Source organism: Notothenia coriiceps, unplaced genomic scaffold (genome assembly GCF_000735185.1).
Source record: "Notothenia coriiceps isolate Sejong01 unplaced genomic scaffold, NC01 NC01_scaffold00035581, whole genome shotgun sequence".
Lineage (NCBI taxonomy): Eukaryota > Metazoa > Chordata > Actinopteri > Perciformes > Nototheniidae > Notothenia > Notothenia coriiceps.
In genome coordinates this window covers 121,228-144,929 of record NW_011368282.1, presented here as the reverse complement: position 1 = coordinate 144,929, position 23,702 = coordinate 121,228, and the positions used below count along the sequence as shown (strand labels likewise).

Below are 23,702 nucleotides of genomic sequence, written 5' to 3'. Positions count from 1 at the left end.
CACCTCTTAAAGTTTATTTTTAAAACAGGTACAACCACCTCTTTAGGTGTGGCTTCACAGCGGAAGCTCCAGACTGCCCCGCCGGGTGCCTGCATGTCGTCTGTCTGCAGCTGTTGCAAAAGACTGGAGACTCACCTTCCTCCCTGCATTTCTCCCTCCACAGAAGGTTGTCTTCTGCCAGGATGCGCCAGTAGCGACACGTCTGGGCCGCTTGGAGGAGATCCTTCGGCTCCAGGAACGACAGCACATACAAAGCCAGCTGTTGAAAGAAGAGGGGGGGGGAATACGAGAGGTGTAAATGGAAAAGAAGATACAAAAAGCAGCCATAATGCGCTGCTGCGGGCGTATACAGCAGCATAAACACCGCACAGAAGAGGTCTTTCAATTTGCACTAACCAAATCACAGTAACAATAAGGAGCAGCTGAGAAAACACACTCGCCGAAACAAACTGTGTCCACAATATTAACAGCGTGAATCTAACTGACAGCGGTAGACAATGGTGTTGCCATGTAATTGAATTCCCATTTCTATTAAAGCTTAAAAATACACAATAGGAGATCACAGTGATGGTATTAATGCCAGGGCTACAGTTCGTTAAGCCAAAGCGCCATAAAAGATACAAACCCTGCTATAATGAGCATAGATCTGGACCCCTGAGAAATAGAAACAGGACTGTATTTGGACAAAGGTCTGATCACACTGTCTGCTGCTACGAAACAAAGCAGAGGATAAACCATGGCTCATAAAAACACTAGGATTATGGGTTTATTTTGTAGGATGCAAATATTTTCCTTTTATTATATTACAATAATCCAAATAATAACGAACCACGGCACGCTGTGTGAAGAATTCAGTTGCCGTGTCATAGACACCAGGGTGATCAGGGGCCGGTTTCACAAAGGCATTTTGGACCGGTTTGTAACGTTAAGTCCTCATTGTTTTCCTTTAGACTGAACAATTAATCGTTTATAATTCCTCAAAGCCTGAAGTGAAGTATAATAGCTGGTTTGGTTAAAAAATAAATAAAAAAAGATTATGTTAATGTAATTTAAGATGTGGTCTCTCTCTCCATCTCCTCACATTTGAGAAGCTGGAACCAGATCATTGGTTGGGCAATTTTGTTGCCATATGAAAATAAATAATATTTATCAAAAATAGTCCAGGTGAGGTATTCCTGTAAATGTTGAATTCTTGAAGATGTCAAATATTTCACCATGGAGGGAACACAGCTGAGATGTTTCAAAGTGTTGCTCAGTCAGCCGTGTTTTTACATTTTGGTAATTTACCCAGAATACATTGCAAATTAGTCCAGTTGTCTTTACAGAACTTAACAGCCGTGTGCAACAAATGAATTTAGATAATCCATCTGAAAATAAGGCTAGATTCAAGTCATGGTCAATGTTTACCTTTGCTAAACCTGAGCCCCTGATCTGCATCTCTCTGAAAGTTGGTAGAGTTGTTTCCTTGTTGTATCTGACTTCTTGCAGTTCACAACTTTTTTGACAACATTTTAAAGAAGCTTTCATGTAGTTTTGTATATTTGCTGCACATTTTCCGATATAAAAGTTTAATTTAAGGGTTATTTAAAATCTTATGGTCCAGACAAGACCCACAAACCTTGACACGCCTAAAAATCACGTGAAAGCCAGTAGTCATTACCGGGCTTCTGGATATATGAAAAGTTTTATGAATGGACCCAGAGCCTCCGGTGATTGCTTTTTGAGCCTCGACACACTGCCTTCTGCTGATTCTCTTCATGGTTTCAATTTCAACTGTATCTGTAATGCAGCCGCAGGGATTGTCCTGTTAAAATTACTTGACAAACCCCCTCAATATATCTCCAGCAGCTCAGGCAGAGAGGACAGACAGAACTATCAGAGGCAGTCAGAGGGACCAAATGAAAAGAGAGGGCTCGTGTCCTGGTGAGAACACACATGACGATGTTGTTTATTTGGCTTTAGAGCCGGAGGTGTTGACACCTTGAAGTCTTGCATCCTGTTGCCTCACTCTTGATGCTCTCACCCCCTTCCTTTCATCACAACACCTGCCAGAGAGACAGGAGGCGAGGTTTGAAGCATTTGATCAGCTACACCAGATACGATGGATTGAGGCTGTTCTGTGAGCGCCCCTCATGTGATGTTATCGTCACTGTGGCACTTTGGAGTTGTTTGTATTGTCAGTTATGATGCGGAGGGAAAACAGACACCCTGCTGTGATGTTGTTTGTTACTCTGAAGGATGCCTGCGACGGAGTTAGGGCAGGAGAGAAAACCTTGTCTCTGTCACATATTGTACATTAAAACAATGTCTACCACGAGGGATCCCCGAAGGACTCTGGTTCAGGAGGAGGAGGGGAGGAGATGAAGTTGTGTACTGATAAGGGAGACAGGGATTCAGGGACTCACCTCTTTGGGCAGCAGGGAGATGAAGTCTCGCTGAAACTGCGGCTCGATCACCTGCATCATATGCTTGACTTGTGTGGGCTCACAGCTGTCAATCAACTCATCCAGCGCCAGCAGCTTCTCGGGGCCAGTCCAGCTCTGCAACACAGAGGAACGGGGTTTAACAAAAATGTCACATCCTAGATAATATACAGTAGGGCTGGGTACCAGTAAACAACATCCAGGTACCTGTATTGCTTACAATATCAATTTCTTACTCTCTTCGTGTTAACAAAATAATTCCAAACTTTGAATTGCCTCTCCCCAATATCAAAGTATACTGAACGCCCTTTATCAAGGACAAATAATATTATGTCAGATTCCTGAATTATCCAGTTTACCATTGGCATGAGAGTTTGGACAGTAATGCATTTTTCTGCTTGCAATTTAAATATACCCTGTTCACTTATTTTAAATCACAATTTAATCACATTCCTATCATTTATTTCCTTGTATCTAGGTGGGTTGATTGCCTTTCTAAAGTCTTTAATGTATACACCAAATCACGCATCAACATACTTTTCCCAGGGCCATATGTGCACTAAACGCTGCTAATATTTAAATTATATAAGCCTTCCGTGAAATACGAGGGGAATCGTGCAATTTAATTTATTATTTATTTATGTACATATTCCCTATCATGTCTATGTGTAGTAGTCTAGTGTCTTGTTTTTATATTGTCTTGTTGTTAGGTGTTGGCACCTTGAGTTTATTGTAATTTCGTTGGACCTGTACAATGACAAAATTAAATCTATCTATTTCTACTGCGGTTTATGAGAGTTCTTTTCTCATAGGATATCAGTACGACATTGTTGGCTTTCACAGTCTCCTGCTAGCTTTTATTTGACTGAAGTCTTTACTCTCTGTATTCTCTCTGTAATGTCCACTCCAGAGGTTCTCATAATAAAGGGAAACCCATTTTTGGTTATACCAGGTGGTGTTCAGGAGTTTAAGTATTGGCCACACCCAACACAGCTGTAGACTTAAGTGTTGACAGACAAACATAGCAGCGTGCCGTTATGGGCTGATCGGGCCAACTTATAGAGCTCAAAGTAGACGTCTAAGCGTGTCAGCTCTTAACTTGGAAACATATACGGCCGTGTGCATTGTGTCTGAAACACGTTAATGTTCGCTACGTGCCCTCAGTGGCAGCCACAGTAGCCCCAGGCACCTTCCTATTTCTATCAACAAACACATTAGTGGAACATTTGAACATCAGGAAGCAGACTACCAACAACATCATCATCATCATCATCATCAGAGCCCTTAGGGGTTATTTCTCCTGCCTCCACATTCAGTCCTTTAACAGCAGCTGATGACTATGTTGGACCCATCGGTTGTTTTCCTCTGTGCAGCGCAGAAATCTAACAATGATTACAGGCTACGAGGCAGGATGGAAAACCTGGCACACGCCAACCACCTGTAATTTGGCTGCTAAAAGCTCCAGCCAGAGGTTCTTCTGGAGGTAATCAGCGGGTTCAGAGACCTCCTCCCTGCCAACGGGACGACCGCGCAACAGCTACTTATGTTTTACCTCAGTTTTCTGCCATAGATTATTGGCATGCTGTGTTTAAACAACTGCAGGTTCACAATTACCTGAGATGGGATTTTTTACCTTAAACTGTTAGTAAGGCCCCTCGCTTTTGTTTGTTATGTTTTCATAATGCAGTTGGAGAGTGTGGTATTTACTTTGCAAAGGATGTTTTTTTAAATGAGTAGTTTGTCTATTTGGAAATTACAAGCAAGATTTTCAAGAAACTTGGTGTGGTGTGGGCTAAGAAGAACATTTTGGAGCGTATCCAAATCACAAAGAAGATACATGCAATATTTTTCACATATGAAACAACCCTGGTGGAAGTCATAGCCCTCCGAGAGCCCTTTTAAGTTGAGTACGTTTCTCAAGACTTCAAAACGTTTGATTCTGGCGTATAGAGCTGAAAAAACTCAGATTGTTGAATATTTATTTGAATATGTATTCTTAGAGTTTCCAAGACATTCCCACTCCTGCGTCAGTTACTAGATTCTTACATTTCCATGAAGTTCTGACAGTAATCCCTTGACAAGCGATCGTGACAAAAACCAGGAGTTAACAACTCACCGATGCATTGAGCAACCGTGATGAGCTGCTTATACAATGCTTCTGTTCAGACATGCAGGGAAGTGTTGAGTATCAGCTAAAAGAAACTTTTATAGTATCATAAAGATTGAAATCAGGTTGCGTAACTGATAATTGAGCTTTGATTACCGTGAGACACTAAAGAGGCAGTTATTTTAACTTTTATACTGCCTGTGCCTCATTAGGAGAACATTATGTGTTATTTAAACGTTTCTTAAAAGTTTACCAATGTATTGTATCAGTCCAGAACGTTGTGTGATGCCTTTTCAACTTATTAGCCCTCAAACTAGATATATTATTTAATGACTGAGCTTTAGATGTGCAAGTAGGCTGATTTAATAGCAGTGGATGTAGCCAGGCTAGCTTTTTAGAGTCTTTATGCTAAGCTAGTTTGCTGCAGGCTGTAGTTTTATATGTTATGGAGACATTGCAATCTTCTCACTAAAAGGTTGAATTAGTGTATTTACAAATAAAAAAATTCAAACTAATCCTTAAATGTAATGTGCATCCTTGTGCCCCAAAGTATTTGGATATTTTTGTGAAACCATTCTTTCTCACTACGAGCTACAGGCTAGGACTGGACTGGGAATGTACAGAATGTAAATGCAGCGCAAACGCCTGCAGCCCTCGCTCTTTAAATGAAAAGACAGTAGACTGCAGCAGGTCAAGCAAGAAGACTGATGTACGTAAAATAAACACTGAGGTGTCAGAGGATCGCCCAGCTCCTCAAACATAATGAGTTAAAGATCTCTCGGGTAATAGAATCCCTGGGCTAATCTATTATATATTAAATCAGAGAGACCCCTTCAAGCTAATATGTTTAAATGGCATTCTATTTCCATGAAGTCTGAATTTATTAGATGAGTTTTACTTGAAAGAAATGGCTCTATTATGTTTGTAGAGACCATAATGAGGAAGTAAAATGTATATAAAAATAGGTTGAACTATGAACGCTGCAGTCTGTCTCAGTCCATGCTATCTCCAGAAACTGACAGAAGGGCTTGAAACAAGATACAATACGTCTTTAAAGTTTCTTAATCATGGACCACAAGTCGCTCATACTGCCCTATGATAATGCAGTAACAATACATGACGAGGTGACAAAAAATACTGCAGTGACTTAAACTTCTTTATATCAGAGGAGAAGAAGTATCTTCAGCTTTTAGTTCACACAAAAGGTCTGAAGCAGGAACATGTGATGCTTTAACTCTGCTTTTAAGTCTGCACAGGTACGGCTAATTCCAATTCCACGCTACAGTGACTATGGTAATGTGGTGGGCCCCAACAACAAGGCAGCAATTATCTCCGAGACTAAGTGAGCATTGATTGGGCTCAACATCTGCTTTTTTGATGAGCTTTTGCTCCAGGGGTTTGAAGGTGCCCAGGTGGGGGTAAAACTAAAAAAGACAAAAGGAAAAAAGTTGACTGTGCTCACCTGAAATGTTCGGAGCCATTCCTGGAGCCCCGTGGGAGGCTGGATGGAGGTGATGCGCCGTCTCTGCTGCCCCTGACCGTTGGCTGCTCTGATGTGGCCAAACGTGGTGGGTGTGGCCGGACATGGGACAATTCCTGTCGGACTGCAATTTAAAAAGGAAAGAAAAACCTTCAAAAACTTAAAATAAGATGAGATCTTCAAAGGAAAATGGCCGACTGCAGACATTACGGAGAAGACTTAAAAGCTCTGCTCTCTACATGAAGTATGGTAACAATATGGGAGCATTAGATATTACGGATGCACGATTAATGAGCACAATAAGCTCAATATGGGGATATTTTCTTCTTCCTATTTGCTGCTACTTTTAAAGATTTATCAAATAATGTTGTAGGCATTTAAGACACATAATGGCCTATGGGTCACTGTAACAGCAAATAAGTATGTTTAATATTTAAAGCTGCATTTAAAACAAACATTATTGCCAATTACTGATTTAGCTTTTGCAATAAAAGTTGAAATACACGTTTGGGAGCACGTTTTACTCTGCTGGGCAAATGAAAACAATGTTTCCTTTTCACATTATGATAATTCCCTTAACTTACCACCACTCTTATTGTGTACACTTTAAGGCAAAATGAACAGATTTGTTTAGGATCATAATGGAAAAATATCTTTGAATTATGTAAGGATATCACAGTTGCTATTGAAGCTAAAAGATACAAATCCTGTTAAAAATGTAAATAAAATGATCTTATGTCCATATCACACATGTTCTAGTTTCAAAGGAAATGTTAAATAGGTCAGAGAAGAAAAAGCTAATTTGATGTTCAGTGTGTCAAAATCATAAATATTTGCCTCCAAGATATACTTTACACTCAGAGACTTCAAAGTATGCACACTCCCACAGACGTATGTTCGTATACACACTCTCCTGTTGTAATAACCTGGGTGTAGAGGGCAGTGCAGGACTTCAAAGACCCCCGTGTGCCCTCGCTATGTGAGGGCAGCGGGCCGGTCACACCCTCAACACTTCCATTCTGCTCGCTGACAGCAAAATGCAAAGCTGGGCTCCATTTCATTATTGATTAATTTTTAATGGGAGGGGAAGCTGAGCCAGCTACACGGCAACATTTACGGTTAAGTGGCTGTGTTGAGTCTGAATTTTAATGTGAACATGTGAACACACGCATTAAATATTCAGGGTGAGGGAAACATCTGGGACCGCTGGATGGTCGCTGGAGATATACAATATGATGTGAAGCTTCATTCTGTTTGAAGACACATTGCATCTTTGTTCACGCCTCTAGATGTCTTCTCATTATTTCTTTTCATGGTCTGGGTTCATTTGAAACATGTACAGCACTAAAATAAGGAGATATGGCAGTGCAACTCTTCTAAGATCCTTTTAAGCCTTTGGTGGGAAACAAATGCAGGACACCGCAGGACGATTACATTGGGAGAAAGTGTTTCTCTTTTGGGAGACTTGGGGTTGGAATGTATTTGCTTTACCTTGAATAGTCAGAGCCTTTGCAGGGCTTTTTTCCTGAAGGGAAAGATCGGACCTCGGGGCCATGGTCCAACTTTCTCTTCATCTGAGAAAGAAAAAAAGACAAACATTAGAAACCATCAGAGCATAACAATGGAGGAGACTAGAATGTAAAACCCCAACACAGGAAACTAATTATCACAATGCATCCTTCTGAGAAGTAAATAAAAACAAGCACAATATATAATTTGGCTGGAGGAGGAGGCAGTCCTGGTATGTGTTGTGTAATCCATCATTGCTTCAAAACAGTCACTTTTCTTTTTGAGTGAAAAGCCAGTTCTTGCAAAAACAAATTTAAAAAAGGACACGCCTCACAGAGGTTTTGAAAAAAACAGGGATGGAAGCAGAAAATTGCTTTTGTAAGTCACAGACTTTGTGAAAAAACATTCTGTCTGAAATCCAGCGTATTAAAAACACGGCACAGTCTTATGCAAATAGGGAATTAAACTTGAATGCATCGGCTACAGATGTAATGTATTAGCATGTTCCATAGCAGGTCTGTTTCTAGGTGAGATAGTAGGATAAAAAGCAGGTGCTTGTTGAGCAACCAGACACCCCATAATATCCAGGGGCAGTCACACATTCATCTCCGAGTGTACATGCAAACAAGATAACCACAATTTACAGAAACTGCTCCAGGGCGGGCACAGGGTGCAGTCTTTGGCATTGAAGTTGTGTTTCGTACTGATAATTGACAAAAGAAAACACAGCGAGTCGGTTCGTTATCTATTTCCATCACCTGCATGTGCTCACACACACCCAAGCCAATCCCTGTTACCACCTACCCAACTGCACAAACAAAGGAGCCTGTGTGAGCCCGGCGAAAGCCAATTTTCTTCTCATCCCGAGCCTGCCTCTCTCTGGCGAGCCTCCCTCAACACACATGCAAGTGATCACCCTCTCATCGCAGGTCCCTCATGATACACAAGCTAACGGGAGAAGTGTGGAGCCAAAATAAGAGATACAATGCAACACTGTGTCCTTGTTCCTTGATTAATTAAACGTGTTTAAATGAAAGCTTAGCAAGGTCCGATCACTGTCCTTCAGTTTCAGCCTCAAGGAAAGACAAAAGGACATTTCAATTATTTTTTATTACACATCATCTAAAATCAGCAATGAAAGAGCCACTCGCAAAACCACAGGGGAGATTAATTATGTATTCCTGCATTGTAGTATATTTTGGGTCTAACAATAATTTCTTTGTACTTTAATTTAGGGTCAAATTGGATTTGTCAACAGATGCAGTGCAGCCTGTAGTGCTGTAACACACAATCTGTGCTACAAATGTGTTGCAGAACTTCCATCTCCTGCCTTTGTAGAAACTCACAATGGCTTTCAGAAAAGCAGAAACCACATTCAAAATAAACTTTTTTTCCTACCCTTGTAAATTCTTTATTTTATGTTTGTTTTGTTTTTTAAAGAATGTTATTGTAGTATTGGACCCTACACAAGGAAAAGCTTTTGACTCCATCCTGTCTGGCTCTACAGTAGCATGATTACACGTCTCTCCTCAAGATGTGTGTTTTTTGTTTATCACTATAATTTAGCGAGAGGGTATTTTTCTCTCCGTTTTTTCAGCCTAAGAGTCACATTTAAGTTGAGAACACCACATAGTATTTCAATGATGAGAAACAATACAGAAATGCAGAGGGATGAGCGGGATTATAAACAGGCTTCCCCATCTCAGTATTTAAGCTGGACTTCAGAAGGAATCAATGCACCAAATGTCTGAGTTTATAGAGGCATGTGTACATGACCAGCACGCCAACTCTTACTGCAGGTTAGATGCCCCCTGGACATTACTCTGTGATCCGACCAGTCATTTGTGATATTTCCCTCACAAACTAGCTCCTGTGTAAAGCCGCAGGGGGGATTCAAGGGAAGAGCCACGCACACCTTGAGTAATTTGTTACGGGAATGCAAAGAAGAGGCACTTGGGAATGTAGTCTATGTGGACATTAAGTCTAAATGCCTTAAAATAACTTAGTAGGTCTATGTTTGAAATTTCTGGCTGACACTTTGTGTGCTAGGAATATAAAACGGGGGGTTTGTAAAATATTCTTGCTTGTTAAGATCTGGCTCTTAAACCCAAGTGCCTTGTTCTTAAAGCGGTGATCTCACTGCAATGGCAGTTCAGTAGCCAAGGAGAGCTTGGGTGTGTGTATGCATGAATTTGTGTGTGTGTGTGTGTGTTTTTGAGAGGGAGAGAAAAAAGGGTTGGCTTTGATTGTGTGTTCATGGAAGAAAACCTCAAACTAAATGCGGGTGTGGAAAAAAAAAGCTGCATGTAACCAGCCTCTACTTGTGTTTCAGCCTGGGAAAAAGGTAACCAGAGCGCGCAGTGTTTGTAAATCACCACTAATCACTCCTCCCCTCCTTCCTCCTGGCGTTCCCTCCCCTGTCTGGCCAAGAGTACGACAGATGGATACACACAGAGTGTTAATGGTGTTTTAAAGACAGCAATCACTCTTACATAAAGTGTTGATTCATTTCAACGCAGACTACATCCTGCAGCATCAGTCACTTGAGGACTATTTCCTCATTTCTCAAGTACTGTTTCAAGCAGCCATGAAACCATTTCATCATGTCAATCAGCAGCACTTGAGAAGAGAAACTCATGCAAGAACTGGCCATTTTGGAAAGCATTTTGTAAGTTGTTGGGGATCTATGAGAACCGATCAGTCCAGAAAATGGGCTAAAAAAAATCAGTCCTGGCATTTCAGATTCATTCTTTACCATCAAAGAGCCACATAAAGATATTCAAGCTTGAGGCGGTGACTTCAAATCCTGATAATATATGATGAGAACAAAATGGATCTAGAGCACAAAAGGGTCAGCGTTCAATTGAATAAACTATTGGCCATTGATTCAGACTGGCATTTTCACTCAATTATTATAACTAATTGAGTAAAACCTTCAGCACTACACACAAAGTGCACACGGCTACACAAAGGGAACAAGGGAGTATGACTCTGAATGAAAGGTGATTAACGGTGTTGACAGTACACACACACACACACACACTGCGTAATGCATTCCCTTTCACATTCTTGTTTTTACTCAGCATTTGAAACTAAGGGAGCATCTTTTCATGGCTGCCGTCCAGCTCAATACACCCAACATCCTTGAGGATATTCTCCACCTCACGCAGTCTGACACAGTGACCCATTATCTGTGGCTGGAGCCTGAGGCGAGCGCACTATGTCGGGGGGGGATATCTGCTCCAACAGGCAGTAGCAGACTGATCATATGCATGCATCTCAAGCAACCACTTTGGTCACTGCAAGATAACCACTGCTGCATAATGTGGGATCATAATAACCCTGCAAACTGGGAGGATTGCAGAGAAAACAGGCTATTTGTGTTCCTGGAACTGGTTGTTTATTACAAAAGTGTTCGTATAAATGTTTAAAAACATAAGAAGGTGATATCAGCCCTTTATATGTAGTATATGTTATAACTAGAAGAGGGGGAGTAGAGGGGAGGACCCCAGTTGGTGTACAGGTGCAGGGGGTATCGAGCCAACGATGAGGAAAAATTGGGTTCTATTCGAGCCAGAAACAGGGGATTCAATATTGAATAACGTGGAAATATTAACATATTTATATCCAGCCGTGTAGAATGAAATTCCCTTAAGTGCAATAGCAGCAACCCTAGTACAACCATTAGCTCTGATACAGTGGCGTTTATTTACAGGGCTGAAGTTACTACAGAAGAACGGATGCCAAATCGCGTCGTGATTGAGTAACATGTAACGCAGCGCTAACATAACATAAGCAATAGGGCCGGGGCAATTAAAGCGCCGTCTCTGGGGACGAGCTACACCGCCGCGTGCATCCTCCGCAGTGGCCGTGCAATCTGCCGCGAGAGGCGCGTCAAAGATAATGAGGGCGACAGAGCGAGTCAAACACTGGGTGATAAGAGACGGGGATGTGTTGGAGGTTAATGCAACCAGAAAGCTTACTCACTTTGTAGAAAATCATCTTTAAAGTGCCGTAGAACCCCATCCTTGTAATCCGGTGTGTTTCCCTTTTTCTTCTTCAGTGACAATCGGTGAAGTCCAAATGTTTGCACGCGGAGGGGAGCGAGCTGTGACAGTGCGAGGGCAGCGGACTCTCAGGTAAATCCGTCTCTGATGTGAACATGCTCGGGCACGTCACTGAACAGGCGTGCATGCAGTAGATCCCACCGGTATATGCATTAAAGCAAGAAGAAGAAAAAAAGAGAGAGTTCCGCGGTGTGACGCTGATTCAAATCTGTCTGTCGGCGGGGTGAACAATGCGATGCGATGCGACGCCACACGCCTCCGACCAGCCTCACCGAGAAGCAGGGAGTGAGCAGATGAGGGAGAAAGAGGGTGACACTCGGCAGAAAGGGGAGGAGTGGAGAGCGTCAGAGCAGCAGAGCAATGCCCTCTCCCTCCTCAAACAGGATCGGATTACAGCCTCCCCGGTGGAGACGGTAGGAATGGTGCAGTCCAACATTCAACACTGTGCACAACGCATCCTCCGCGAGCAGGACATATGTGAGGCTGCACACAGGGACCGGATGGGGTGTGCATTTTGTGTCTTTTTTGCATTAAAAAAAAAAGGTGGACACACTTTTTGCAGAATCAAAAACACCTCATCTATGCACCCTAACTCCTCCTTATCTATTTCTATTTGTGTTCTAATTATCCTTGTGCATATTCCCATGTGGAGTCTGTGTTTCTGTTGCTGCTATAACACCTTGAAACCCCCTTAGGGATCAATAATGTATTGCCATTAAACTGTATTTTATTACGGTGTAAAATATTTTTTGTTTTGTAATATATTTCTTTTTTTTTTTTATATTTTATACATGCTGCACCATGACATCAAGTCAAATTCCTAGTATGTGCGAACCTACCTGGCAATAAACCTGTTTCTGATTCTAAAAGGTCCATCTTATCTTTCTACCTTTTTGTCACAGAAGGAATCCTCACTTCTCAAACGGACTGCATCAAATACATTATATAAAGATTATATGTGAATGGGCCTCAATGTAAAGCACATATTGAGTTGTGGGAAGAAACTATATACATTAACTCAGTTGTCCTGCTGAGTTATTGTAAAGCAAACAGTGTGCCATTATCATCCATCAGGCAGAAACAGTGTGAATGGATCCACGTCTGCTGCACCTGCTTATTTGCACACACATGGTACAGGCCAATATTTGCATTTCAGCGCAGCAGGTAATGAGGGATTGCACCTGCCCAGTTAAAGCTACACTGCTGATGGCTTCTCAACAGCCTCAAGATGGCAGCTTTAGTCTAAAAAGATTTAACATTTAGTGCAGGTGAATGGAAAGATATTTGTTTAGCCATGTTGTTTAGGCTCTTTGTTCGATTAACTTTGACACTTTGAGAGCAGATAATATTAAACTGTGTTCCTGTGTTATGTCGCTATGCTGCAAGAGGAAGAATTTAATAAAATAAAACTTAGCACCACTTATTAACAGCGACATCTTTGTGTAGTTTAAATTAAACTCTGAGCACAGCTTCTGGGGATGCCTTAACACTATTTTCTCAGTTTTTGATATCCAGTTCATACCAGTTTGGACCACCCCATTATCTCTTTAGCTACTCTTGACCACACAAGACATCAGAGATAGATCATGGAGACACGGGACACAATGTGCGGGTCATGGGAAAGACTCTATTCACAGGTGATGGAGCATCGAGACCTGGCAGCCTTTCAGACACCGAGGGCTAACACCTGTAATTACTGCATGACCTGCCACAGGGGGGGGTTCAGGGCTTGTTACTGGAAAGAGAAACTTGGCAAGAGAGTTTTTAAAAAAAAATCTGCCACAGTTTAAGCTTGAACAGTTTTTGGGACAAAAAAAAGTATGTGACATGCCTACAAAATTTTTTTATTTGAGAAGTAAATAAATCATGGAGAGTAAAAAGTGGATACTGGAGATTTTAATTCTGAAGTGGAGCCGGGCAATATATCTAAATAGTATCGATATAATGCAATATGAGAGCAAATATCAACTTACATTTGCATTTTATGATATCGCATTAGTGTCTTTTTATGGGTTAAACGCTGCATTACAGTAAATGTATGTAATTGTTCATACTTTCCCGATAGTTCTAACTCCATTTCTTCATTATATCCACATTACTATTAATAATTTATCTACATTTCATTGAGTAAATATATTTTTCCTAAAAGCACCAATAATAAAACCTCAAATGTGGTTGCAATATCGATATCAATGTATTCGGGTAGAATTATTGTGATATTTGATTATGTCCATATTTCCCAGCCCTACACGCAGAAAAACTCAAACGTGCGTGCGTGCGTGTGTTTAAGGTGGTCCTCAGAAAGGCCCTCTCGCTGCTTTCTGCAGGCTCAACCTTTACACAGCACATTGGAATGCTTGGCATGTGAGAGGGGTTGCACTGTGAACTTTCAATGAGCCGCGGCCTCCTTTGTCGCTCTCCTTCTGCCAGTTGGTAAAGCATTAACAGACCCCCCCCCACACACACACACACACACACATACATACACCCTCCTCCTGAAACTGACCTTCTGCTTTATCAAAACCAAAATCCTGCTGCTCACACAGAGTTGTGAAATAAAAACTCAGAGGGACCACTGCTTTTATATACTTTGTTATTATATATGAACTAAGTGTTTAAGGTAACAGTGCTCCTGGACTATGAGGTACTTTTTTATTTATGTTTTCTAGGACTGTGCATGCTGTAATATCATTATCTTCTTATATGATACAGTTTATTGTCTCTTATCTATATTTATACGCTAATACAAACTGTACGATGTAGTGGACAACTGCATTCCCCCAGGTCGATGAATAAAGTCTTTCTCTCTCTTTCTTTTATTCTTTCTCTCTTTCAGACGTTGGCTTTCTTTGCTGCAATGTTTAAACAGCAGAGGATGTGAAAAAATACCCTCATTACATCGCTGTGCAGCATATAGCTTGTGGCGAAATGCAAATGTTGTCTTATTTGACTGTGCACAAATAATAGACATCATCAGTAGCAAGGCACCACACATAGGTAAGCATCCTTGGTGGTGAAGAATAAACAGATGAGGACATACTGCAAAAAACGACCATTTATCCCATCAGTTAATGTAGTGATGATTGTTTGATTGATAAACAGATTGATATCCTTAAATCTATACATTTATAAACAGATAGACTAAGATTTATCAGTAAAATGTCAAAGTAATGCCCAGCTTTATTTAGCTAACAAAAAACTGTACTTTAAAAACAAAACAAAAATCCTTACATTTTTGAAAGTTTCAAAAAATATATTTTGATCTATTAAATGATCACGTAATTAAATGAAGGACAGAGAATTACTCTGCAGTGATTCAGAAAGTGTAAGAAGGCAAAGAAAATCAATGTATATGGCTTTTCAAATGTGTTCTTTGTCTATTATGATCTCCGAGTTTTGGACTGTTTAGGTTGTGAAAAGAAAAAAATAATCAGCAATGTTTAATTGAGGCGTTAAATGTATTATCTACTTGGACACATAACATTTCTGTTGAGTCACTGCTTAATCAATTACATTCAGAAGAGGAGTCAAAGGTCAAACAGCTGTTCTGGTGCTGTTGGAGGAACGTGATTGGACTACTATTCCGAATCAACAGATGTTCGCGGGATAAAGCTTCACTACGGGAGAAAAGGAGCTTTCTTGAGCAAATGTTTAATGTGAGGTGGTGAACTTGAAGGAGGAAAATACTCCTTGGGCAGTGATGCATCACTAAACAGCGCCAGGTCATTGTGCAATTGTCCTCTCGTGGAAAAAAAGAAATGAGAAAACGAGGGGGTCTCCTCTCAATAGATTTTCCCTGAAACGGTGAAGTGCGAGGCCCATTCCAGGCTGGACAGATGCACGGCGTGTGGGGGAGGTTTGATGAATAAGGAAACCATGGATCATGGCATTCGGCAAAGGGTAATAATAGCATCATCTGCATGGAAGTAGAATTAACATATCCTGCAGCCACCCACGCGACTAAAACATTCACATTTGAAAGGGTCAGGTCAAAAAATAAATTAAATCAAAAGCCACTGGTAATCTCCCTCCTGACATCAGTGTTGTTCACGGAAAATAAATGAAGAACAGAGGTCAACTTGAAATTATTGGCAATTATTTATTAATAGGAGTTTCAAATAGAGGCAGCATGTAAAACGTATGCAAGTAGAGAGGAGATAATTCAAGGGAAATAAGCAGCAAAACGAAAATAGACAGCAAGGAGTTAATGTGAATAGCCAGGGTCCCCTTCCACACAGGCGCATACTTGAGTTAGGGCTGTACCCGAATATCCAAATATTCGTTCGTTTGAGTACTATTCGGGTGCACTGCGGCTGCTAAATTGAATTTATTGAAAACTCCAATATCAACGCAAGAGCTTGTGCCTCTTCGGGGGGCTAACACTTAACCATAAACGTTATCGTTTACTTTCTCCGTCTTTATATGTAGATATAACTTTTTCCCCGTTGTTTCCATAGCAACAACAACTTCCTCTCAACAGCGCTAACTCTCCTTCAAAATAAAAGCATGTTCATACAAAATAGGAAGCCAAGCCAAATTACACTTAAGACATATACAACCGCAACGAAAGTAACACACAATATGCAATATCCTTTTTCAATTTCAAAGAACACAAATTGGGTTGTATACATTAACACATAACTATAAAACAACAATACTGTAGAATAACAAAATGAATGCTGTGAATAAACCGAAATACACGTGTTGAAGCGGTTCGCTGCTGATTATTACCCCCCCCCCCCGAATATTCGCTGCTGATTACAACCGAATATCCGGAGCCCGAAAAATGGTATTCGGGACAGCCCTAACTTGAGTTGATGAGGAGTACAAAAATACTTTGCAAAAATGATGCCGAGTCTTAATTGTTGCTTATTACTCACTAAAGAAAATCTAAATGGGACTTTATGTCAGTTGATGAGTGTTGATGTCTCATTTTATGATTAAAAAATGCTGTGTAGACTGTTCATAATGTTTTTTCGTAAGTGGTACGAATATAAACTTTTTAAGAAGAGACATTTAATTGCCTTTTTGCAACCAATGCCTGTCCACAATGATGTTTGCTTTAACATTTAGCAGAAGCCAGTCGGGCAGAAAACACAATAATGATGCAATGAAGGAAATAAATGTGCCATCTCCTAACTGTAAAACAATTCTAAGAAGAGCAGGATGCTGTGGGCGTATGACTTCCGAAGAAAAATAAAATGTGTCCTTCATCCTGCATCTGTACGGAATCTATAGTCAGTCATAAATATAAACAAATGTGCCCTATAACACAGGATCCATTGTTAAACAAAAAATCTGGACTTCCCCACAGTTCCCCTCCAATATTAAAGCTACAGAACAGCGTGGACTACAAAGATGAACCCCTAGATCTGCAGCATATTTCCATCAAACAACATGGGATAATAACAGTCCTCCTGTCTTTATTTAGTTATGTGTACTATTAAAATTGACCGCAGAGCCCTCAGAGAGGTCATTAAAGACAGAGAAGCTGATTTCCCCAAGGAAAACTGTCAGTCTAAAGTGAGTGCTTAGGAAGGATGAAATTGGCCTCAATATGAACAACGAATATAGTAAATCTTCACGAAGAAATGCCAAAGTATTGCTCCATTTTCAACCCTTAATATATGAGTATTAAATCAATGTGTCAAAGTAATGTTTGCCATGTCATAGCTGTACAGACTTCATAAAGAACATTAACATTGGGAATCTTATAATATGTGACCAGATTCTGAACCCCCAATTTAATAATCAAAAATGTGACAAGAGTTTCAGATTGTATATGCATAAGAACAGGCAAGTGTTTCGTGAAGAAATTAGTAAAGTTTTTCAACAGAAGTACACTTCAAACAGTTCAAACAAGACAAGAAAGGATTTGTTTAACTTCTGGCAAAAACTCATACAAATCTCAGCGGAGGAGAATTACGTGCACTTCCTGGCAGACTACAGTTCCTCCCTGCGGGACTACAGAGACACCTGGACGACATTCGGCTGTCCTTGTAGTCCCGCTGGGAGGAATTTTTAGAGGTGGGGATAAAGATGGAAACTGCAACACTAGCTTTTCCTCAAGAGGTGTTACATTTTCTAGCACTAGAAGTAATGAAGTCCAACAAATCAATGACTAAATGTGTGTCTCTTTGCATTTTAAAGACTTCGATGTTTTCAATCGTTATGTTGTTCAATCACAAGCATCACACTTGAATACTGAGGCCTTCAGCTAAGAGTCCAAAGGCACTAGATGCTGGAAGCTGTTGTAAGAAAAAGCTTCAAACAGAAGAGTGTGACCCTCTCTAACAGCCACTGCCTCGTTACATTTGACCTTCAACATGGGGAGAACTTGGCCAGCAAGTTTGGATGGCTTCTTTGTCAGAGAGTGACTTGTCTGAACTCCATCACCTTCCTCTTTTGTCCAAAGTCAAGATTATTTATACAGCCCAGAATCAGGAGTTTGTCCAAGATTATTTTACAATCTGTTCAATTATATCCGTGTACTTTCCATCTGCAAGATAACTGATACAGAACAAGTATTTGGAAAGAAAATCCATCATGAACAGGCGAACAATAGTTGCCATATGTACAAGCGTAGATAGAAGTAGCAGCGGCGTTTTGGAAATTTTAAGGAAAGACCTCAAGACACATTTTAGAGTTTTAAAGCAGCTGTTGGTTCTGTAGAGGTCTAGAGGAGGAAGAGGAATGAAACTTGGATCTTTTCTAAGTCAAATACCTTCTGTAAAAAAACTCTAATACACTTAACAGTAAGTACCTCTGGAGGATGTCATCCAGTAAGAGCTCAAACGGAAAATTGTACAGAAAAAAAAATCGCCTTAGAGGTATCAACATTTCCCTGCCTGTCTTATCCTCCCTCGACGAGAGGCCTATCTGTTTTTTGCATTTGGATGCTGCCTGAGCTGTCATATCTCATTCACAAATGAAAGAGGGTTATGGAAATGTGTGTGATGAGCCAGGTGAAACTTGGCTGGGGCTGACATCAACATTTACACAGAAATGAATAAACCTCTTTAATCATCCGGAATTACCACTCTGCATCCCAGATGAAGCAGAGCAAGCCAAATTGTGCCTGCTGGGTGTTGCTGTCATCTGAAGATCCCTAAATATGTTTCAGAGGGTGAGGGGAAGCCGTGCGGGGACATTTTGACGGTGACTTGGTCGCATGCTTTGAACCTGATCTCGCTTCTGAAACTCTTGTGATACTGATCTCACCTGGAACACCATCGTTACATACTACCCTTTATCTATCCAACAGAGCGGTAATTAGCATGTTTGCTGATCCAAATGAGGGATTTCAAAAGAAAACATGCCTGAGTAACCTCTGAACGGGGATTTTTACCTTAATCTAAGTGGATCAAATATCCGAGGATGCGATTTAACACGCTCTGTTGGAAGCAATGAAATAAGCAATTATATTGATCATTACCCTTCTTTTGGTAGTATTTAATAGGCACTTTGGCCCCAACTGAAACATTTAACTTTTGGATGGATTGTAATTCATAGTCACCATGCCCAGTAGTTCAAAACTTTTAATCTCAATCAAATCCGATCCAATTTTGAAATCCCATTTTTTGGGATCCAGGATCAGACAAGTCGGACAGATTTTGTCCCAGTAGTTCAAAGCAATCAGGATAGACACCTGAATGCCGATGATCAGACTTTTCAAAGATTACTTACTAGATCCTGAATATCATGTGCCTTTAATCCTAACGCCGACCTCCATCTAGTGGATATGAAAATAATACAAGGAAGACAAGAGACCACATTGCAGACATCTATTGTCCGCAATTACTTTTGAAAGGTGATGACAGATGATGGACTTTTTTGTTGTTGAAGATATTTTTTCTTTAATCTAAATTACATGTTTGATTGACAATCTTTGTTGTGATACTTTTATGAGCATACACATTTATGTCATCAACATTTGGTTGAAAACAAAATAGGCCACCACAAACGTGACCAAAAAATGAAAAAATGATTTGCCATGAAGGCTAAACATTTTGTATTATTTCAGTTAACAAACTTTGCCATCTCATTTATATTGAAACATATTTTTTAATCAATTGTACAGTATATTTTGCTCTGGTAATCCACTGGAAATCCACCCCTCTGGTGGGAACAAGATAATCCAATTTTTTGGGATCAAACTGATCCCAATCCTGTGTTGTCAGTTTGAACTACCCGTTTTGAATATTTGATCCAGATTAAAGCTTGGATTTGATTTCCTGATCTGATATGAAAGTGATCCTAATCTTGTTTTTTGGTTTTGAACTACCTAAAATCCAAATCTGATCAGATAGCGATTAAAAGTTTTGAACTACTGGGCCCAGAGGATGTGACCTAAGGAACCAAGTCACATTTTTAACAGGTATCTTACCAAATGGATTGTCACACAATATTGCAACGTGATATAATCTATGATGACTTTAATGATCTACTTGTGCCACTATGAGATTGACATTTGTTTTTGTTTTCCTAAAAATGCATCGTCAACTATTTGAAGACATGCCATGAGATTTTGTTAGAAGACATTTATAGCCCCTCAAGATTTGCAGCTGCTTTGCTGATCCCATGATTTCTCATATAGTAACATCATTGGGTCTAAATTGGAGTTTGCCAATCTTTTTGATTATGACCAAATACGAGCAAAACTAATTACATTCCCATCCGTCTCAGCTGCTAAACATCATAACTTCTACACATCTGCATGTTAGCATTGTCATTATGAGCATCTTAACATGCTAATGCTAGAATTTAGAACAGTATACAATAACATAGTGTTGCTATATGAGCTTCACACTCTAATTTGTATAATTAGAAGCGTACTTTATGTAAGCACTTTTAAGATAAGCTTCACAAAGGTGTGTCAGTACAGGACGAACTCAAAAACAAAGGATGTACCTTGTCTAAGCCATGTAAATAAAAGGGTTCGGCATTTAATAATAGTTCAAGGTTACATGCCAGTGGCACTACTAATTATAATAAAAGACATTCTCATCGAGCCTCCTCAACCAGAATCTGATGGCGAAGAGAAGCAAGAGAGTTGAGGGGCGCGGTGCCATCGCTCTTAACAATGTTCTGTTAAAAGTTTCCTTGAAAAATGAACACGTTTTACTGCGAAGAAAGATCACATAGATCAGAATAGCACAGAGTGTCTTTCCAACATGACAAACTGGTAAGGAACGAAAGAGCAAAGTGTTCCGTGGTTCCCCTCCTGCCTGCTAAGATGAATGGGATGAACAGGTTCAAGAAAGAGGAGTACAGGAAGGAAATTATGATGTTGAGGTCCTTCTTCAGCGGTTGTTTCTGAAGATTAAACTCGGGTGGCTCCTACTGACGAGTTCAACTCACTAATGAGGTCAACTTAAAGGTGACCTATGATGCAAAATGCACTTTTGTACGTCTTTTCTACATGAATATGTGTCCCCGGTGTTCCAGGGAACTCACCAAGTGTCAGAAAACACAACCCTCTCTATTTTCCTCCATACCCAAATCTCTTAAAAAGGGGCTGCAACGGATCTGACACAGACTGATCCAGATTTGAACACTTCTGTGACGTCACAGAAGTGGCGCTACGGCAATTGGGCCAACTCCACCAATCAGGAGGAGACAGCCACGGACATTGCCGTTCGAAAGCGCTGGAGACGCTGTAGTGCATATGCCAGGCCTGTAGATGGTGCTGTTCTCACAGAATCAGCCCATGAAAAGACAGTGTTAAATTGAGCGAAATGAGGAATGGCTAAAATGCATGATCTGTTTGGTATTTTGAAAAATAAAAAGTATAAATATGCCTTATATAGGTATGGTCCTACACTATATTATTCAAATATAGCATGATAGGTCACTTTAAAGAATGCAGTCAGAATATCTTTGAAGTTGGTTTAGCCTTAAGTTAAAAATGCAGCTCCTATTTTGTCAGCCCTATTCTTGTTAATCAACTTGTGTAGAAAAGTTGCACAAATTGAAAGCGATCAAAAACAAAAATATACGTTTGAAAACAGTGAGATACTCCCATGTTGACACAGAAATCCAATTTCCCGAGAGTGAAGGGCACATTTGATCTCGTTTAGATGTGACTACTGGCCATGCTTTGAAAGCCAGAGTGTTTGGGATTATGGTTATCTCTGATCCACCACCAACAGAGTGGGTGATAGCAACCTTTTTAAGTGCCTGACTTCACTGCTATCACCTACCATGTCTGATGGCACCAACGAGACTCATATCATGGTTTTATGTCTAAAGAGAGAGGGTGACACACCAGTGCACACATCTTTGTATCGCTGTGGCTGAACATGAGTAATGCAACATTACAGCACTGCAACTTGGCTGCCGACTGGGTCTAACTCAAGTAAACTGAGTAAAGAAACCACTAAAGCCCAAAGCAACGGCTGTTAGGATGGTTTATATGGTGAACGTTTCAACAGACAGTTGCTTATTCAAATATCCAGCCGTTATAGAGAAACATAGTTTTTAACTGGTTTCTGTCTGAATTGCAACTCCAATTGGCTCTATTTGGTGTCTATCAACTCGTAAGATAAATATCTGTCTGTTCAGCTGGTAAATGCTTAACTATGATCACCAGCTATTCACAAAATGTGGCCGTCTGCCGTTTGGTGCTGAGCAGTTTATGTCCAGTTTTCTTTCATAGCTTTTATTTCACAGAAAACAACTGATAAAAAAAAAAGATTATACTTGCTTTAAAAAACAATCTTTAAATTGATTTGGTCCTAATTAAAAGACTGAATAATTTAACAGGTTGACAAAATGATCATTAAATATGAATTAGTTGTAATTATCATTTAAATGCAGCTTTAATTAATTAGTTAAATACATTTGATTAGGTGCATTCACACCTAATAGTCCGCTCTCTGGTGTGCAGCAGACCACAGTTTGTTACATTGTTTCATTTTTCAGAAGGTTCGGTTTGCGTTCACACAGGCAAAACTCAAACGGACTATAAACTTTAAACCCAATCCATGTGCACGGAAATGCTGTCCAACCATTGGTCAGACATTAAGGGGGTAAAAACGCAAATCCCGGCAATTTCTACCGGAGCCTCCGCCATGGAGCATCGGCACTTTCGGCAGGTTATTCTCATGCTGCTGTTAATCTGGAGATCAACAGACATTAGTGGCCCGATTATATAATCAGACAACGTCTGTTAAAAAACATTATAAACACATATAATGAGAGACGTTCTGCAGTAAGGAGGGGCGTTTCACAGACGACAGGTGTTCTTACTTTTATGTAGCTGACGGAGGAATTTTTACTTTACACGACACTGTTCAACACTTCATTCTGCTTCACTCTTTAACTAAACAACCGCGGATGTCTTGAAAGACTCTTTCGCTAAAGATTTTGAAGATATCCGCGTTCTTGTGACACGTAAATACTGCGCTTCCTATGTTTTGGTGCGGACTGCGTTCACACCAGCAATGAACCGCTCCAGAGTTCGCAAGCAAGCGCTCCGAAACCACCTATNTTTTTTTTGTCATGAACCTTTTTCGGACCACTTATTTATTTATTTTGGTGACGATCCGACCTCCATGCTGATACTCTGGTTCAAACTGCATCCACCGAACAATGATTTATCTCAACCTCCCCAAAAGAATCAAAATCTGACACGGTGTGAGATGTCTTTTTTAGCTGTTCTGTCGTTATTTCCTGCTATCTTCTTCATAAAGTCAGTCAAAATGAATGAATGAATGGGCGTTTCTTTGACTATTTATAGGCAAATATGGGCGTTACGTGAAGCCCGCAAAAGCTGCACTGCATTTCGAGTCGATTGTGATTTACTTTCCTCGCCGGTATGCAATGTTTGGTGAATCGGAAAATGTCGGAACATTTCTGTACCTATTTTTTGGATTTCTACTACGTAAGCAACCTTCCAACTATGCTTCCCACGTGAATCCTATCCAGACCACAGTTTGTTACATTTTTTCCTTTTTCAGAAGGTTCGATTTGAGTTCACACGGGCAAAACTCAAACGGACATATGATTATATCATCAGACAACGTCCGTTAAAAAACATTATAACACATATAATGAGAGACGTTCTGCAGTAAGGAGGGGCGTTTCACCGACGACAGGTGTTCTTACTTTTATGT

At 40.3% G+C, this 23,702-nt stretch overlaps 1 protein-coding gene across 2 annotated transcripts in view; it reads right to left on the bottom strand.

The window, feature by feature from the left end:
• fbxw7 (F-box and WD repeat domain containing 7) overlaps positions 1 to 23,702 on the bottom strand; it is a 76,114-nt gene that overhangs the window by 20,921 nt on the left and 31,491 nt on the right. Inside the window, exons 1-5 of one of the 2 annotated variants that reach the window (XM_010791618.1) lie at positions 11,507 to 11,880; positions 7,502 to 7,584; positions 5,993 to 6,134; positions 2,406 to 2,540; positions 136 to 259 (exon numbers count right to left, since the gene is read on the bottom strand). In XM_010791618.1, coding sequence (XP_010789920.1) covers positions 136 to 259; positions 2,406 to 2,540; positions 5,993 to 6,134; positions 7,502 to 7,584; positions 11,507 to 11,545 — 523 coding nt within the window. In that variant the 5' untranslated portion in view covers positions 11,546 to 11,880. Of the gene's footprint in view, positions 1 to 135; positions 260 to 2,405; positions 2,541 to 5,992; positions 6,135 to 7,501; positions 7,585 to 11,506; positions 11,881 to 23,702 lie in introns of those variants that run through there. The other variant, XM_010791617.1, reaches the window with a different exon arrangement.